Below are 20,026 nucleotides of genomic sequence, written 5' to 3' on the forward strand. Positions count from 1 at the left end.
AAAAAGTGTGGGGGGGGGTGGGGGGGGAAAAATTTTTTTTTAAAAAAAAGAACCCCAAAAAAAAAAAAAAAAAAAAAAAAAAAAAAAAAAAAGTTCAAAGAGATGTACTTAAAACAAAATATACATATTGATGTTAATTTTCATGGACGATTTCCACTTTCCACACCACAAACACAGTTTCATCAACTTCATGGAAACTACAAAAGGCTGCATTTTGACTGTGATGAGTCATTTTCTTACTCAACTTTAGAACCCGACAGGCGTGTCGCTACGCTAACGCTAAGCTCTGCTATAGCTCCAATAATGACCCAAAACACTGGTGATTACAATCATGCGCATGTCAAACAGAAGTAAAAACCTACAGCAGCCACTTTGACTCATTAGGCTTTAATCTTTTCAGGTGTTTGTGATGAAAACACGCCTGTGATAAACTCATTAAAAGAGGCTTATTTGTGAAGGTCTGACACAGAAAGGTGCTTAAGAGTCTGACAGACCCAACTCCAGCCGACCCAGGCCGCTTCTAATTTGAGTGCAGTATAGAAAAAATACGCTGAAAGATTAAAAGAAAGTGGGCTGCATATTTTATTTAAAATTATTTTCAAATGTAACAAATTTTAAGCTGCCTTTCTGATCTCTGGGGACATTTTGTACACCTGAACAAGAAGGGATCAAACAAATGAAAAAATATAGATGTATTCAAGTATGTTGAAGCCGCTGTCAAAGTGACTGTTTCCTCTCTCACAGTGCGTTTTCCTCCGTATCAAAAGTTGTGTTACTTTAGTTTAGATGTGGGGGGGGAAAGTATGAACTCCTTGTATGTTTATTCAGCTCATTAGTTCATTTTGATGATGAATATTTGGTGTAAAATTTCCGGGGCCAGCTTTCATCAGCCTCTAATCTGACTGAAGGTGAATTATCTGTGCTGTACAGATTCTCCTGTTATGGTCACTGACCTCTAGGGGCTCTCTTTTTTTTGAGAGAGCTCTGTGTTTTCTGTTTCAGCTCTGCCTGATTGCTGCAGGTGAAGAGTGTTGGGGCTCGTCAGCCGCCATATATAAGCAGCAAGCTGGAGATGCCAGACCCTCTCCTTTTGTTTGACCTGGGCCATGAGCTGTGACTCTGCTTGAGAGCTGTGTGTGAGAACTGTCTTAAGTTTTATGTTAAAGCCCAGTGCCAGAATTTACTTTAGGAATTTTAGGGTGGGGTTGTAACATCTCCCAATTAGTCAAATCATTTTAAGCTGAACCGATCAGGAAGTAGGCAAAGCTGCTTTCAGCTGAAGACACTCCAAGCGTTCAGCATGCTGAGGTGAAGTGAGCGAATCTTTGTCAGTGCAAACTGAGCGTTTGCATAACATAGCATGAGCTGAAGTGATCTTATTATCTGGTCATTGTGATGACATTTGCGTAGCTTTTAGGCATACACTCACCAGCCACCTTATTAGGTACAACTTGCTTGTGTGGGGTTGGATATTTATATTTATATATATATATATACACACGTTGTGTATATATATATATATATATAACACGTGTTATATATATATATACACAACCCCTTTAAATCAGACCATTCTCTAAATAATATAGAGATTTATAAATATAACATAAATATAGAGATTTATATTATAAATATAATATAATACTCAGTTTGTCCTCTTGCTTAAACTGAGCATCTTAAACCGATGCTCAGTTCAAGTTCCAGGAAGTCATCTTCACCACATTCAGATGCCAGAGAGTTTTCCTGTCGCATGATTGGCTGACCACACATATCGCATGTGAAAGTGTGTAGATAAAGTGTTTCAGACTGAATACACAGAAGGTTCAACATGAAATTATATTTCAAAGTAGCCTTTTGCAACATCTCATCCTGAAGCATGTTAAGAATCATGCTCCGCAGAGGATTTTTGTCAAGATTATGGTTTGAAAACGAAACATAACAAAGTTCACGTTTTGGTAGAATTTGTCAGTAAAGGCGAGAGTTGGCCTGATGAAGACAGTGCAGCACTTACCCAGCTCTAGATGAATGCTGGGAACAAAGGAGTTGAGAAAGAACATGAAGATCACCACACCAAGGACGGAGGCACATTTCACCAACAGAACCGTGTCTGTTATTCTGTGCTGTGGAGTAAAAAAAGAAAAAAAAGATATATTTATGTAATGCGTATTTTCCTTGGGTTTGAAAAGCTGATTTTTATCACAGATCTGATGGTATTTGTCTCAAGTGAACTTTCAAAGACTCGGCCCACTTCATTACTCAGATAGCATCAATGCACAACTCCTACAAACAGAGAAATATTACTGAAGGGAAAAATCAAAACGCCACCTTCTTCTGCAGCTCCTGAATGTTTTGTTCCCAGTTTTTATCCTCCTGAGAAATTTGCCTGTTTGAAAAAAATAACAGAAGTCGTGTTAATCTAGAGAGAAAAATTAAAATAATTGAATGGCATGTGACTATACTAACAACTATACTGACTGAATTTTGAGTTTATTTTATGGATGTGTGAAACTTTAAAATGAGATATGATTGGATTTCAGACAAAAAAATACGGACAAAAAAAAATAAACAAAAAACAAACAAGTTCTGTGATATGTGATAAATGCAATTTTGAGAGTGACACAGAAGAGCAGTGAAGGCTTTTCATTTAACCTCTGGAAGGTTTTCATCATCTTGTGGAGCAGATTTTCCAGGTTGAGCACTTTTTGCATCAGGAGGCATTTCACAGCTGTCTCCTCCCGGCTGGCCGGGTTAATGCGCTGAGCCGTTTGCCTCCAGACCAGGATCTCATGCTTCAGTTCTGGAGTTAGAGGACAAACAGACACATTTAGGGGAGGCAAAACACAAAAAGGCATCAATGCACAACTCCTACAGAGATGTATGGAGGACCAAAAGCACCAAAAGTTAATGAATTAAAGCTACATTCAATATTAGATTAAATATATCCGACTATCTTGATAGTGTAAAATGAAAATAAATAAGAATAGCAAAAGGGTATTCTTATTTATTTACATCATATATGGAGAACCAAAAGTACCAAAAATCAACAAATTAAAGATGCATTAAATATCAGGTTAAATATATCCAACTGTCTTGAAGGTATAAAATGTAAATAAATAACAATTAGCTTTTCCAATTTGATTCTTCTGACTGCAAGTCATATTAACGATCTGGAGTGACACTGAACTCTGCTCTACATGTAATCTCAATCTGTTGTAATTGTTGAATGTTTCTTTGGTTTATTATGTTTTTAATGCAGTGTTTCTTTGAAAATGGAAAGTAAAACCATACGACTTAAGAGAAAGTTGTTTAAATAATGATATATGATGCTCAAAAAATTACCTACATATGGTAAAAATCCCAAGTTTTTACCTTTTACTCCATACAAGTGGAGTAATTATTTATATGTGTGTGTGTGTGTGTGTGCGTGTGTGTGTGTGTGTGTGTGTGTGTGTGTGTGTGTGTGTGCTTAGTAATGTGCTTTGTAATAAATTAAATATGCAATTCTTTTTTACATGAAGTGGCTTACTTGAGTAAAAAAATCATTTCTGTATGTTTATACCCCTATTTACTAGTAAGTTAAACTTAAAAGACAAAACATATGAAAAGTGAAGTGCTTTGTGTCTAACACTTTCTGTGGAAGAATTAAATCAGTCACTGAAATTCTAAATACAATTCAATTTCTTGTTTCACGGCGCCTACTGCAGCACATCATGAAGGTTCTGTACTTGTTTAAAACTTTATTCAGCTTGAACCACGATTAAATAAAGCGTTAAATATGTAATGATTCATCTTTTAGGACCGGGATTCTGTCTTCAACAGAGCTTGAACTGAGCTGAATTTTTCACGGTTTGCACTTCACAGCAACACAGCCATAAAGTTCAGTACATTCACAGGGTAAAACGGCCGACAGCTGAGACCGAATGAGAAGACACTGGTGGTCAATATGCTACACTGTCCCCCATAGAGGGACTAATGCAGCATATTGACCAGCCTGGGGACAGCCAACGCTGAAACAGAGATACAGCCTCAGGGTGCTGGACTCTCATGCGAGCATCAGTGGGAGCCGTCTTTTTTCAGAAGGTTGCTAGGTGACCTAAACAGGATCTAAGTGGAGGAGTTAAAAAAAAAAAAACTTCCTGTAAGCAAATCCACACAATTACCAGGAGTGGCAGGGGGGCTGGAGCCGATTTACCCACATGCTGAATGTCAAACTGGCGGAGAAGCCGGAGAGTCCACGGGGTTGGGATTTACAGATGGGTTATCGGGTCCGAATGGGACGGGCCCCTCATGAATGGGAACGGCTTCTTTTAGCTCAGTGTGGAAGCAAACAGTCGGCCTGCCTCTCCTTTAATGAGAGAGCTGAGGTGACCACAGGAAAGCCTGGTGGTCTCCACTTTAATCATCCCCTGGTGGGATTCTCTCAAAGCAGGGAAAAATTGTTAAAAAAAAAAAAAAAAAAAAAATCTCCCACAAATGTCTGTTTTATTAGCGTCCCCATTATGTGAGTCCACAGGGCCTTGAATGGAGAGGATTACGGCACAAGAAAATATAGATTCCTGGATGGAAGACAAAATCATTCTGCAAAGCAAATATACTCTGTGCTCCTAATTCCTTTTAAATGAGCCTCCTCTGACTCCGGACAGCAGGTCTTCAGGGACGGACGAACGCATCCGCTGCCGGATAATTAAAAGGATACATAAAAACCAAGTGCGGTGCAGCGCATTAGAGGAGTTGCTGTTCAGACAGCAGGACAATAAGAGAGGCGAGTTACGTGCTGATCTCAGGCTGCACTTTGGGCGAGCGAATCGTTTGTTACCGCCAGCTAGTGGGAATGATGAACAGCTGAGCGTCAGAGTGAGAAGGCTCTTCTGACTGCGGCCTGGCGGCGCCCTGGACAGCGCCGTGAGGTCACCAGACTCCACTGAGGGCGGTGAGCCGAGGTAAAAGACGCAAACGATGTTCGACACCAGCTGCTGACGCTGCGGTCAGCTTCTTTTTCATGAGGATACAACAGCAGTGTTTGAAAATGGTTTTTAAATTACATCTAGGACGTTTTTCAAAGTTCGTTGCACTGCAATCACAAATTATACCATATTTTGAATTAGTTTCAATAATTCTGTTTACTTGAGTGACGCTTCCTTCCACTTCACAATTTAACTTATTTGTGTTGGTCTGTTACATAAAAAGCCAGTAAGACACATTGAACTTCAGAGTCAAAAAGTTTAAGGACTGTGTTTATGTGTTTATGCGACACTGTCGCTGCAAACTTAAAAAATAAAAATTAAAAAAAATTATCTGCTGCATGTAGAATAAAAAAAACACCTTCTCTTGTGGAAACCTGTCATAATAACATCTATTAGTTTGTCACAAATACTGAAAAAAACAAACCTAAACCAGACTAACAGCTGAATATATCATATTATTTTAGAAGTTGAAACTACTGCAGAAACACAGAAGCAGCAGCGTTCCTTTGAGGTTACTGCCCTCAACTCAGAGCCTATCAAACTATTTCTGTGGTCCAAATCAGTGACTCACCAACTATTTCAATGGATTCTTTGTTGTAAAGTTTTTTGTTCCAGTAGAGCATCCTGAGGAAAGGGAAGGAGGTGAGGAGGACGAGGCATATTCCAAGAAACATGTAGCCTGTGAAGCTGGCAAAGTCTATTCCCTGCAACACGACAAGAAAGGGAAAAAAACAAAAACAAAAAAGAAACGGTTAGGATTTCACAACTCTCTCCTGGTGCCACGAACTGAGTCCTGCAATCAGTTGTAGCACATAAAAAAATACTGATGATGTATGAGAAGAGCGGGGAGAAAAAGAGAGTCCAGAGTAAAGGATTTTATCCATCTGAGTGACTTTTCAAATATGTCCATGTCAGGTCAAGTCAAGTTCATCCTCGTAGCACAAAAGCAAAACAGGAAACCTGCTGTTTTTAGTTGGTCTACTCTGAATACTTATAATCCGAAATATTTAAAACTGGTTAATAGTGACACCTGCAGGATCCAAGTGGAAAATGACATAATCAGGCATGAATCAAATGGGACGTATTGGAGGATCTGCCAGCCCTCTCACATGAGGCTCATGACGATGTGTCACACAGCCTCTCACTGTGTCACCTTACTGCTTCACTCCTGTAACAAAAGCTGCTCTCTGTCTCCTGAGATCTGAGGGTGCAAAAACCTAAATAGTATTTCTGGTTTAGTTTCCAGTGCAAGTACCTTAGTAGACTTGAAATAAGACAACTTACAAGTAACTTTTCAGCACAATATAGGAGCTGTGGCTCTGTGGGGCGAGTAACTTATTTGTTGTTGCAGGACACTTAACCCCAACCCGCCTACTGATTTGCATATCGGTGTGTAACTGTGTGCGAATGGATGGATGTAAAGCGCTTTGAGTGGTCAAAATGATTGCAAAAGCGCTTTATAACTTCAGTCCGTTTACCATTTTAGTACTGATGAAAAAGAACCAGTTCAGAGTGAAAGAATCTGCCAGGGACATTTTAGATTATAATATGGGAAAAAAAGTCTTGTTCCTCTGGCAGTGAACTTCACTTATAACCAGTAGCTTTTTCACCAATATTAAGAAAGTGTTGACTTAAAAGGCACCGATTTCTTGCTGAAGAGTTACTGTTGTTGTGAGTTAGTTTTGTTTTATTTCAAGTGTACTAAGATATTTCCAGTAGAAACTAGATCGTAAGATTGTTTTTATATGAAAGTTAAAAAAAACACTAACGAGCCCACGTATCCTGCAGTTACATTTCTCCCAACACAAGGCCGGCCCAAGGCATATGTGAGCTAAGTGGCTGCTTAGAGCCCCCCACATCAACAGGGGGCCCCCAGGAGCACCAAACTAGCATGATAGATAAATATACATACATTTTAAATAACATTGAATATTGCAAACTAAATGCTGTTACAGATGGGGAAACAACTTCTGTATTGTTTTTATAAATAATAAGGATTCATCTCTTCCTGTTGATGGCTGCTGCCACTGTTGGGGAAACATAAGATATTAAATTTAGGGTTTATCAGCTGATGTTAGTAGTTAAAATAAAATGGCACACTTAAATACAACTCTGCATTTCAAAATCTAAATGATTTTTTTTTTTTTTTACTTCGTTACTCCTTTAAGGTTAAAATCAATAGTCATAATGCCACTGGTATAATGCATGCTAATTACAAATGATGCTAACAACGGTAGGTGTGTCACACACATAGACATGTGGTATGTCCTCCCAACCCCCCTCCAAAAAAAAGCAGTTTAGGGCCCCAAAAAGGCTGGGACCGCCCCTGTCCATTCCCAGCCAGTGAAACCACTGGATGCTGAGCAACAAGCAGAGCTTATGAGAGTCCAGACATGACGGAACGAGCATGCCGCTGCTCCTCTCCTGCCGCGCTTCCACCTGGGAAAGAACAAGTCCCACAGCGGACCACGAACGCCGCAGCGCACTGGAGCCAACCACACACCGCCACACACGCAAAGGGCCAAAATGTCACACGCTCTGGACTGACGCCAAACCAAGCAGCTGGCAAAATGTCACGTCTTCCAGGGCTGCGGCACGGCGGACCTCTGAGTGTAAAAAGCAGAGCGGTGTGGTTTACAAAGAGCCAACAGGTCCGTGGCATTTTCCAACAGTGACAAACTGCTGATTGACTCAGTGGGCCTTTCTGATGCGGTTTTAAAAACAACTTTTCCTCTGCGGATCTCAGAGTCACTACGAGCCCTCTGCACTCAATCAATATAACAAATAAGCAGATTACACTCTGATTTACGCTTAGCACCAGAAGTGACAGCGTCTCCGGTAATCAGAGACGGGTCCTGAGGATGTGCCACTCGCAGGCCACTCCAACCCTCGCTGAACATCAGCACACAGAGTTCGTCAGGGGAAAGCGATTCGCTTAAAGGCGTCGCCACGTAAAGGAACGGAAACCGTCAGCAGGAGAGTGTCAACCTCAATCTGTTTGAGTGTGTTTTATTTGAATTTTATTGTACAGAGCAGAAAGCAAAAGAACGTGGCATCCATTTTGTATTTCCCCTCTCGGTTTCGGTGCTTTTGAAGAAGCAGCTGGAACCGTTCTGGTCTGTAAACCAGTTTAAAGATTGAAATTTTAACTTTTGCCTGATCTTCTTTGCAAAATGGTTCCAATTCAGTCAGACTGAATGGAGGGCGTCTCTAAACATCAATTTGAGTCTCGCCACACATTCTCGGTTTGATTTGGATCTGAACTTAGACTAGGCCATTCTCGCCCAGTCTAACGTCTAGTGCAGATTTTCGTCCAACACTGTCCTGTATTTAGCTTCACCCCTTTTCCTGTCAGCTCTGACCAGCTTCTTGTCCCTGGCTAAAGAAAACACCTGCAATCTACCTGTGATAGACAGCAGGTGTGCAATCTATCACAGGTAGATTGCTATCAGGTGTGAAAACAGTCTTAGTTTACCTTCCCTGCTTTTTTATTCTGTAGAGTTGCAAACCTCAGTTACAGTTCCCGGTTTATTCAGCTTTCTGCCTCTTGATCACATCCGGTTTCTGACTCTGTCTGCTCATTTTCAGCCATGCTTTGGTTCGACTTGACCCCGCTGTACTTTCCTCTAATGTCACCCGTGTTGGTGTTTGAACCTGCCTCTGAAACGACGGGGACTAGTTCACTTAACTCAGCAGAGTAAACAGAAACTGAAAGCTGATTGAAAATGTGACACGAAAGTGTTACATTTACACTGAAGGGGTTCGTCATTGCCCAACCCTGAACCATCTGCACGGATAAATCAGCAATTTCCCTTTCACCATGTCACATGCACACACACACACACACACACACACACAAGACATAAAGCAGTTCTCCCAGAGTGTTTGGTTTATGTGTCAGATTACGCTGAGCCGAGCTGCTGGGTTGTTTCAGTGTTTCGTGTTTAAGCTCACAGAGCTGTGAAAGTGCCTACTTCTCTGCGCAGGCCCTGGTTGGACACGATAATCACGTTGGGTGGATCTCCGACAGCTGTGGCGGCCCCTCCAATGTTAGTGAAGATTACTTCTGCAATCAGGACATGTCTGGGGTCTAGATTAAGCACCTCACACAACCTGCAGAATCACCAGACAACGGAGCTTGATTAGATTGCGTGGAGCAGCGGACGGCAGCCCAGAAATAATAAAAAAAAACAAAAACGGAAATGTAAAGATGAAAGCGTTACGTCCTTCATGTTCACACTGTTTCAAAGCTGAGGAACCAGGACACAGATATTTGAGCGTTGTTTATGTTGGGAGCCTCTTTGATCAGCTCATTCTGAAAAACTCCCTGCTGGGGCGGAAGGTGTAACTAATGATTATTTTAGTAATCGATTATTCTATCCAGTGTTCTGATGATTAATCGGATAAAAAACACAAAAAAAACTGGTGCATTCTGAAAACTGTTCATTTAACCACTCAGGCCTTTTTTCACACACTATTAGAAATACATTAAAAGACACATTTAAAAAATGCAATTACTCTTTTGAAGAAAGACATGATGCAATAAAATGCAATAACAATGGCATTGCTTTAGTGTATGCTTGATCATTTGTAGCAAAAAATGCATCTGCGGTTAAAAAAATATTATTTACTAAACTGTTGAGTACTTTTTAGATTAATAAATGGAAAGCAAAGGTGCTTAAGAAGAGATTTTTTTTTATAAAGTTTGAACCAGATGAAGCTAAAAAAGAGAAGGTTTTTCATCGTAAATGCAAAATGTCCATATTTTTGTAAAACTGTTTTGTAGTTACTGCTCTGAGTAAGTCGGGTTTTTTTCATCAGCCTTTTTATTGAGTCTGTATTTTTCAGTTTACGATTAATCGATTACTAAATTAGTCGAGAATTATTTCAATAATTGATTTATCGCAATTAATCTAATTAATCGTTTCACCCGTGGGTACTAAAAACTTATTTGTTGTTGCAGGACATGTTTTCATTTTAAGAGACAATTTAAAACTTCATGCATGAAGGAAAAGCTTTTTTTTACTTGTTCCTATGCTCTACCTGATGGTGACAGGAGTGAAAAGCATCATGGTCGTCACATTATCCAGGAAGGCAGACAGGATGGCAGCAATCAGACACAGGATGATGATCATAGGCCACACCCTCCCTCTGGACAACTGGTAGGCCTGAAGAAATATCACAATGAAACAAGGTTAATGCAATATGTTAACTAATAATGGATTATTCTGCTATGACTAGTAGCCCAGTTATGTTAAATTATCACATTTCACAAATGAGAATCACAAAAAGCTTCACAAAAACAAAGTTTGAACCATAAAATATGATTAAATAATAAAAAACCACAAATCAGACAGTAAATTAAAATATGCCAAATATTAGCAAGCTGCTAATGAAATGTATTGAATAAGAATGTCTTCATCTGCACCTTTGTGGAGGGTTAAAAGTGACAAAGTTAAGGAAATAAATATATCATTAAATAATTAATTTTATATATCATGAAATAAATCTTCGAGACAGATAACCTGAGCAAAGGCAAAAGGCATTTTCCAAAACATGATTTCATTTCTAAAAAGGGAACAATTACCCAAACCAAACCCCGACTAAAACCCAACCCTAATTGCTGGGTTGTACATTTAAAAAGAAAAAGAAAAAGCAGAAGAAACTTTTTAACAACAGCTTCTTTTTTTTTTTTGGCAGCTATTTTCAAAGACATCACCATGCCACATGGTAAAAGGTAAAAAAAAAAATTTAAAATGCAAAAACACTGATGCACTTAAATGTCAGCAGCTCTGAATGGACTCCATATTGATTGATTGTGTTGGTTATCTTCATTAACACAATAACCATTTCTAATTGTCCTCATTATTCCATGAACTCACCTTCACCGCACAATAATCAAAGAAGCCTGTCTCTGAAAAAATGGCCACCAGCACCATCTGTGAGGAAAAAGGTCACACCGCTTAAAAAAAACCAACAACGTCACCTTCATTTTTTTAATGCAGTCGCCATGGATGATAAATTGATAGAGCTTAATAAGTGCTGAAAGACAAAAATATATGTAATCAGGAAAAGGGTAACTGTGTGGCAGCTACAATGGATTCCAATTTAAATAAAATCCCAATTTGTCTAAAAAGAGCATTTTTATTTATTTATTTTTAATACCAGTTTCCGTCTGAGCTGAACTGTGACAACCTTTAAATTCTCCATAAAAGACGTCTTGATGCATTTTGTGAATCTCACCATGCCAAACAGCAGAGCCAGCGTCTCGTAGTCGATCCACTCCACCACAGTGACCAGGCTGGGCCTCTGTGAATAAAACACACTAAAGATCATTCAGTCTGATCCAGTGTTTGACTGGCTTTCACCAACCAGCATCAGATTATGTCAATAAAAAGCTGGAGGTCCTTGGTATTTGTATTACCAAAGACCTCCAGTGGAAAGCATTTTACTTTAGAACCATTCAATGACCAGCAGTTGTAGATCTCCCAAGCAGGTTTTAGGTTTCACTGAGTTTTACCTCAACAAGGCGGCTGATCTGAAGGCCTATAAGAGACTTACATCACCAATGATGGCCAGAGCGGCTAAAGCTGCTAACGATCCCAACATGGCAGCCAAAGTGCGATGCACAATCTGAAAATTGAAAAGATGCGCACCTTAAGACATGCACAGTGTTAACGGTTTAGCAACATGTATTTCAAACAGAGGAAATTGACCTTTCTTACCCAAGAATGTTGTTTGGTTTAGTGAGCAGCTGCTAATAAATGTTTATTGCTAAAAATAAACCGTCTAAAGTTTTGTATTGCGTGTTTGCATTAATATTTCACAGTCAGTGGGGTGACGGGCTCCTCCTTTATGATCTGAACAGCCTAATCAGTTTCAGGAACTAAAGTCTTAAACCATGTCAGGTGAATTATGCTGAAGTTGGCATCTTAATGGATGTGTCATAGTTTTATATTTGGGGGTTAATTAAAGAGTTATTTAAGTTTGTTTGGACCTTGATCAAAATCTAAAACAACTGATTAAACCTAAACTGATTATTGATAGGGTTAGGTGGTAAGGGTAAGTAACCATGTAAGTTAGGGTAAGTAAGGGTTAGGTTACATGTTGATCCACTGCACTTGACCAACAAGTTTTAAACATTATTTGAGATTTATGAAGCCTTTATTGAATTTATGAAAATAATAATTGCCTAATGAATCAGGTCTGAGCTTAATTTTTTATGAAAATACGATTTCTTATCTTAAAAACATTCATGCCAGTTAGTGTCTTTTCCAGAATAGATTTCCGTAAGAGGAACTATTTTGGTTAAGAACTGATACTGATATATTTAATGTTGTTGTTGTTTTGCAGCCTCTTATAATTTGTTTTATGCTGGATACCAGTTAGTCATTGTGTGGCTCTCAAGGACAAACAGCAGCAGAAGATCACTTCTCAAAGTCATCTTCCTTTAACAGCATCCATCATGACAGCCAAGCAGGGTGCGTCAGACGATGAAGCAGACAGCTTGTGAGGAACGGCTGGAAAGCAGTAAACTAAACCACCTCTTTATTTAATGTCGTGTTTTCAAAAACAAAGATCTGCCACCTTTACTTCCTTGTTTATTTTTTTTTACTTGCACAACAGTGAAAAATGTTCCCCATGTCTGGTTTTTAATAGATTGTTTTAGATTTTTATGTTTACCTAAGACAAAACCTCAAGACACAAAATAAACGCAATGTAAATACAGCAAAAATGTGTCCTGTTATCATACATGTCATAAAAAAATCATTTTAATTTTAATTTAAATATAGGACACACGTTTTAACATTGATATTACTGCCTCTATAAAAATTTTAATATGAATATTGTAATATTCACAGTCTTTAATCCAAATCCTCCTGAATACTCCAAATTAAACTGAACCTTATTAGGCTTTATTAATGATAAAAATCTACAGACAGTCTGAAAACTGTCTGTCTGGACAGATCTGTTGAAATAATGAATGAGGAGAAGAAGAACAAAAGCTTTTCTCTTTCTCTTGTCACGGCAGATAAAATGGAAATGTGTCTCTTTACGTTGGTCTTCCATGAATGTTTTAATAGAGAACCCAGTTAGTGTCCAATTACCAACACCGGTGGATTCCTTTTGTGATGTCCCGAATGACAAAGCAGTGCGGGCTCTCTCATTAAGACGGTCGCGTCAGGCCGAGACAAAACCCGAGACCTGATGGGGATAATAAAGCAGCGGCTGGGCGAAAACGCACAGCCATCTGCATGGCACAAAGGCAGAGACTTTCAAAGATGGTGGACGCATCATTAACACCGATGGCGTCTGTGCGGATCATAACTGCGCTGTCATCTTCCTCTCCTTCCCTCTTCCTGTCCTCCCTGGAACAGCTGTGTGAGTTCACGCCCTGCCAGGATCAGGGAGATGGCCTCGTTTTAATTAAATCCAAAAGCGGACTGACAATGGGGAGGGAGAAAGAAAAAAATGACTGATGCACATGTGGGAAAGTCAAAGTGTCTGTGGGAGAAACAAGTGAACGGTGCCAAGAGGTTATCGTCTGTTTCCCAACACACAAACATGCATGCCTGCTCCCCCCCTGACTAAGCACGTCCTGCAAAAACAAAAACATTATTTTGCTGCCAATATGTAATTTATGGGAAGCATTAACTCTAATAACTGTATGATAACCCAGTCAATACGTTTTGCTTTTCACTGATGCCAAGAAAGTATTGAAAATGTTTTTGTTTTTACCAATAAAAGATTTGAAAAATCTGAAATTTTAGCTTAAAGAGTCTGTTTAGTGCAACATAACTGAGTTGAGTTTTGACCCATTCAAAGCTCTGGTATGCAACTTTTACTAAAACCTTCTTTTTTTTTTACATATTAGTTAAAACTGTCACTATGTCGTAACAGTTTGTCATGAGACAGATAATCTGTGAAAAGATTGATCTCCTCCACCTCCTTCCTGAGCTAATACTGGTCTGAAGAAACACACCACTCCCAACCAAAAACAACCAATCAGAGCCAGGAGGCGGGCTTTAGCGCTGTCAATCAGTCTCGTGTACTCACTTCTCAGCCTGCTAATGGTGAAGAAACCACTTACCGTTACAGAGAAACTGTTTATCCACCATCATGGGTGGCCATGCTAACCAGCTCAGCTTTCTGAGTGAGTGAGACTGACGTAACTTTAACTTTCTTTTTGTCCCGTTGCCCCTTCCTGGATGTGCTGCCCTGGGCAAAAAGCCATACGATGCATTTAAAAAACTGCTACTGGACACTGGTGTAAGACCACTTTTTTTTTCTTTTTCTATTTTACTTTAAAAAGGTTCCTCTGTGGTTCAGTGATCTTTTCTTTTCTTTGTGTACAAAAGAAAGAAAACCTTTGTAACTAAGTCATCAGTAGATGGAGCTGTTCTCTCACACAGTTCTAAACTACAACAAATGTCCACTTGTAATCAGTTCTTTGCTGCTGTTACATTACCATGAGTCACATTGGTGTTGACCGTAGTCAGACAAGTGTGTGTGTGTGAGTAGACAAGTGACCAATAGAGCTTCCCTTGGTATTTTTGACTAATAAGCTAAAAGTGAGAATGGCCACAGCCTGAGTGTAACGCCGTATTAACTCCTTTAGAGACGAGTAGTGCTTCCAGGATGTTTCTGAGAGGACTGCATTGTTGACAACAAGACCACAACTACATGATGGAAATACCTGGAGCAATATGAAACTCCATAAGCACTGAAGCATCATGGATGCCAGCTTTTATTTTATTTCATGTAATTTAAAGCTGAAGCCAGACTTTTCTGTAAAATCAAACTAATTTTCCCACCAAACGGAACAAAATGCCAGAGATTTCTTTTTTTTAATTTTGCTACTTTGTTGCACATCATTACTTAGAAAAGTTAAATCTTCACATAAAACATAATGCAACTGATTAGGGCTGAAGTGATTAATTGGATTAATCGCGATTAATCTGATTAGTCATAATTAACCGATTATTTTTGTAGTCAATAAATCGTCAACTGGAGTACACAGACTCAGAAAAAGGACTTTTGGAGAAAAAAAACAACATATTCAAAGCAGTAATTAAGCCAAAACTGTAAAAGAAAAATACATTTTGCATTTTAGATAAATTGTCGATTAGGACCACATAAAAAACAGTAAATGTCTCTCCAGACAGAAGCACAGGTGTGTTCCTGCCGCTGCTGTAACGACGTTTTGAGTGTTATAAATACTTTAGGATGTCATTCTGCAAACTGTGCCACAGACAGAGGACAAAAACCCGTTCATGACCGGCAGCATAGCAGGCCATTTACCTCAAAGATGATGAGAACATAGACCCCGGCCAGGATGATTCCCGCGATAGCCACCTGCGTCTCCTTCGTAACGTAGAGCGATTGGTGGGTCATGGACAGAGGCACCACGTCGTTATCCTGCAGGAAGGCCTGGATCGTGATGACGATGGGGTCACTGGGTGCGGAAATGAAACGGCACAGCAGCAAAGAAAATGGAGGATCATTTTCTTTCATTGCATGTTTCCATAAATGTGGCTGCAGGCTGTTTTTCAAGGTCAGGTGAAAATATACAGCAATTTCTTAAAAGGAGCATAAAAGTCATTATTGTCATGTTAAAGATAGCCTCTCCAGAAAGAGGAGCATTAAAATGTCAGAGCATCGTGCTCTGAAAATGTCAGTGAGTTTTATTTGAATTTTATGTAACAGGCTAAACACCAAGCAGCGCATCATTTGCTGTGGAACTTCTCACAAGTAAAATCTGAAAAGTGTAATGAGTCTCCAGCTCCTTTAGTCAACACTGCGTAAAACAGCCTTTATACACTTTAAGAATAAAATTCTTGCCAATTCTTCTTCTACAAAAGCAGGTCAAGTTCTATCAGAGTGGATGGAGGATGGGCACAAATATCAATTTTCTTGTCTTGCCACAAATTCGACTTTGGATTAAGGTCAGAACAGCTGAACTTCGCTCCCGTCTTAAAGATTGCTTTGTGTTTGGCTCCATCCATCTTCCCATCAGCCCTCACCAGCTCACAGGGTGAGAGCCGCTCTGTTGCCCCAGACCAGCTCTCTTTTGACTCAGGAAAAGGTTCCAGTGCCGTGGAAGACATCCTGCCTTGCTGCAGGACAAAAGAAAGTTCTGCACAGGTTTCCTCTATTTACAAGACTACAGACTCGTCGCCATGACGTCTCGCATAAGGTTAGAGAGACTCCTATTGGCTCGTCTGGGAAAGCAAATGAGTACATATCGGGACGCTGTGTAGTTTGTTTTCTATAGCGGAGTTGTATGGAAGCTTTTGCAATCCACAGTAAATCTTCTTGTTACCTGCTGAGCATCTCAAAGGTTCTCGTTGACACTTTCTGGTCACTTCGTTCAGGATGAAGGGGAATGGTCCAGTTATGAGTCACCTGGTAACAAACAGCAGAGCAAATAATTAAAATGTTCATAAATCATGATCATAAGTATTATTTATCCGAGAACTGTTAAGGTGAAAATCACTCAGTTAATTGGGAAACTTGCACAAGATGAGAGCAGACAGTGTCAGGATCGCTACGTCAAAGTATCAGCTCTGACTTACAGAGCTCAATACATATATTTTTATAGTCAATGATAAAAGCATAATAATATTTACAAGACCAACTGTGACAGCTGTGTGTAATCCGACATTACACACGGCTCATCACCATAACTGAGACCAAGACAGAACATAAATCACAAGTCAAGATTATTTGTACGGGACGTTTCAGCAGCAGCGCAGTTCAAAGTGCTTTACGTAATAAGAGCGTCATACGGTAACCGATTATGAAACGAACGATAAACATTACATTTTGTCAAATGTCATCATCAAAATCGCCAAAACGCATCAAATTGATCAATGTGTCACCTACTACTAATCAAAGGCGACTCTAAACAGATGGGAGTTTAGTGTTGATTTAAAAGAACTGGATAAGTTCAGATAGTAATGAAACCAAAGTTTAGTAGATAACATTTTCAAATGACATAAACCAATATGGCCAATATGGCCACTCTGACCTGCTGAGTCCTCCTCCTCCGTTGCCCCGGCTCCTCGGCCTGCTCCACCTGGATCAGGACGAACTCCTGGGAGGCGGAGTCCGCGGCCCTTCCTGCAAAAGGCCCCGCCACTTGTAACTTCAGCAAGGCGTTATCCCGAAAGTCTGTCACGTTCATGGCTGAGAGATGGGCACCGTCAAGAGAAAAATGCAAACACTCTGCTGACAGTAAATCCTTTGTAGGATGAAAACGTCCACCATGCCCCGTGTGCTGAGCGGCACGCTTGTCCTCTTCACTGGCGTTTCTATAAAGTTCTGTTCGATATTTGACGTGCTTATTTCTTTCTGACTGAAGAATGTAACAGCAGCGAGTGTCTTCAGCACACAGGGACACGGCGATGGTGGCGGGTCAGAGACTGACGTACGGAGGCCTCAGTCTTCTAAGTGGCCGCCACAAGTTCAAGTCCTTCCCCCCTTCTCTTCCCCCTTCTCTCACAACCCAATTTCCTGTCAATTTACTGTCAAATAAAGATCAAAAAGTCCTTTAAAAAAGCGTCTACTGAAAAGCAGAAAGGATACAGAAGCTGTCTGACGGAGAGACTGCCAGCATCCTCCAGGGGTTGTCCCGATCCGGGTACATACTGAAGAACAGCTGAGACCAGATGAAAACCGTCAGCAGCATGAGTCAGGCACAAAAAAATAGTTGAAAATTGCAAGTTATTTTAACTGAGTTAATAGATATTGTGAAATGTGACACCAGATATCTAAGGGATCTGTAACTCCAGTCTGCAAGGGCCGGTGTCCTGCAACCTTTAGATGTGCCTCTAGTCCAGCACACCTGAATTAAATGGCTGAATCTCCTCCTCAGTTTTTTATGTGCAGTACAGTCCTCCAGAGTCCTGCTGGTGACCTGGTTATTCGACTCAGGTGGGTTGAAGCAAAGACACGTCTAAAGGTCCCTTGAGGACTGAAGTCATAGACCCTCGCTCTCAAAACTAGACGTAAAACATGATGATGTCATGACGACAAATCTATGAGATTACACTGCTACCGGATTCCTCCACACTGCAGTTAAGACACACACACTTTTTTTTTGCTCCATCACTTGTAATGGAGACCTCTACCCACACTCTGGTGGATTTTAAATAGTTTGGTAAGGTCCCAGTCTGGTGTGAAGGCAACAGAGATCATGGCTAATTTCTCATTTTCTGAGTCAGAAGTGCCAAGCAGGGCCAGCTCATAGCTACAAAGGATGTGTTTTAAGAGAAACAAGAAGTTTATTCAAAGCAAGAGTTTAAGTTAACCAATTGTTTGGCTGCTTTAGGTCAATCAAATTTAGGTTACTGAAAGGTGTTTTTGAAGAGATTCAAATCACCTTTCAGTGACCGTGCTATGCTAGGCTAATTATCTCCCAGGATTCGCTGCAGATCTCAACCAATGGAATGATTTCAATAAAACTTTTTAAAATACAAGCAAATAAGAGCTGAAAGGATTACAAAGGATTACAGAACATTTGTTTACAGTTCGCTGCTTTAGTCTCCTTGAAATTACTTTTTTTTTCTTTTTTTTTAGCTAACTTACACTGGAGAGAACAACAATCGCAAATATAGCCACAACCTTGGACACTCTGAGGCAGCATCTGGAGAGAAAACAAAGACAGGACATAGAAATAAGTGATGTGTAAGCCTGCTGTATGTCAGTGGCTTCAAACCCTGTAGATTTGACTTCATAATATAATGTGTCAGAATAACAAATGATGTGAGAAGAGATGGGGAGTCGTACTTTATACTGCTGGCGAGTCTGAAGCTGCGGTTGAGGTTTTCCAGCGTCTCATACTTTTCTGAGGAGTTGGAGCGCGACAGGCTGGCCACCTCACTGCCCAGGCGGTAACGTCTCTCTGTGTCCATGCAGCAGTTGTCCCACGGCTCCTCTGCTCCAACGAAGCTGGGCTCATGTACTGTCATGTACGTAATACTTAAAGAACAATAAGCCCAAACCAGTCACCAAACATTCAGTCCCACAGACAAGAAAAGGACAGTTCTGGGATCAGAAACCCAAGAACGTAGCTTTTTTTTTAAAATGCAGTCACATTTGTTAAAATGCCAAGTATTTGTCATGTAAAATGTACAACTGTAACTAAAATATATATATATATATATATATATATATATATATATATATATATAGAGAGAGAGAGAGAGAGAGAGAGAGAGAGAGAGATAGAAGGAAATTTAAAACAAAATGCAGCGATAACCTGGTTGCATAATTGTGCTTTGTTGATGCACTTTTTGATTCAATTTCTGCATTCAACCTGCGCAGTTTGGACTCTTCCTCATGATTTGACATCTCCCGTCCACAGCGCCACACATTTAGTGTCCGATTTAGGTCCGGAGACATTTTTTGGTAAAGGAATTCAGTGGCTGACTTGGATATGAGCTTGGACTATCTCTCACTATTGCCAAAAAAGAATAAGGTATTTGGTCAAAACCTTGTCTGTTGTCTTCACGATTAAAGCTGTTCCCCAGGCTTGTAACACTGCATTCAGATGATGGGAAGAGGAAAAACACAAAGCTGTGTCCTAATAAGTCGGCTTGCTGGCATGGCAAAAGTTGAAGTTGCTGAACCTTTCACAGGATTTCTTAATTTACTACGGCTTTCTCCGCTGTTACTGATGCCACACAAACCTCCATGTAGGGCTAATATATGGAAATCTCAGGTAAACATCCAAAAACGAAGGGCAGATGAACCGCTCACCTGTCATCTTGGGAGAATCGCAGCAGAGGCGACCGTTCTGTAAGGTTGGCTGAATTGACTTTTCCTCTGAGAAAGTTGACAGCGTTGAAGTTGTTCCTGAAACTAATAGAGCAAAATGGCACAGTGAGGTGAAATACCCTGAATTACAGCTGAGCTGACTTAAACGGCACAAGACAAACTCTCTTTGCTGGCTAGTGGCTTAACGCCAAACAAACAGATCAGAAAACAGTTGGTTCTTAACCTGCTGGGCTATCGCAACCTCACACACTATTACAATATCTACTGTTTGTTTAACGGGA

At 40.1% G+C, this 20,026-nt stretch overlaps 1 protein-coding gene across 2 annotated transcripts in view; it reads right to left on the minus strand.

Annotated features, from left to right (window-relative positions):
- oca2 (oculocutaneous albinism II) overlaps positions 1–20,026 on the minus strand; it is a 56,900-nt gene that overhangs the window by 28,144 nt on the left and 8,730 nt on the right. For both annotated transcript variants that reach the window (XM_015020508.1, XM_015020433.1), the window contains exons 3-18: positions 19,728–19,829; positions 18,756–18,947; positions 18,555–18,612; positions 17,553–17,625; positions 16,996–17,153; positions 16,288–16,370; positions 15,267–15,420; positions 11,526–11,597; positions 11,208–11,273; positions 10,847–10,903; positions 10,008–10,132; positions 8,939–9,077; positions 5,536–5,668; positions 2,650–2,797; positions 2,326–2,383; positions 2,012–2,120 (exon numbers count right to left, since the gene is read on the minus strand). In XM_015020508.1, the coding sequence (XP_014875994.1) occupies positions 2,012–2,120; positions 2,326–2,383; positions 2,650–2,797; positions 5,536–5,668; positions 8,939–9,077; positions 10,008–10,132; positions 10,847–10,903; positions 11,208–11,273; positions 11,526–11,597; positions 15,267–15,420; positions 16,288–16,370; positions 16,996–17,153; positions 17,553–17,625; positions 18,555–18,612; positions 18,756–18,947; positions 19,728–19,829 (1,727 nt within the window). The remainder of the gene's footprint in view (positions 1–2,011; positions 2,121–2,325; positions 2,384–2,649; positions 2,798–5,535; positions 5,669–8,938; positions 9,078–10,007; positions 10,133–10,846; positions 10,904–11,207; positions 11,274–11,525; positions 11,598–15,266; positions 15,421–16,287; positions 16,371–16,995; positions 17,154–17,552; positions 17,626–18,554; positions 18,613–18,755; positions 18,948–19,727; positions 19,830–20,026) is intronic.

The sequence above is a fragment of the Poecilia latipinna genome, unplaced genomic scaffold, assembly GCF_001443285.1.
Source record: "Poecilia latipinna isolate Pla-1442-1.1 unplaced genomic scaffold, P_latipinna-1.0 Scaffold7, whole genome shotgun sequence".
Lineage (NCBI taxonomy): Eukaryota > Metazoa > Chordata > Actinopteri > Cyprinodontiformes > Poeciliidae > Poecilia > Poecilia latipinna.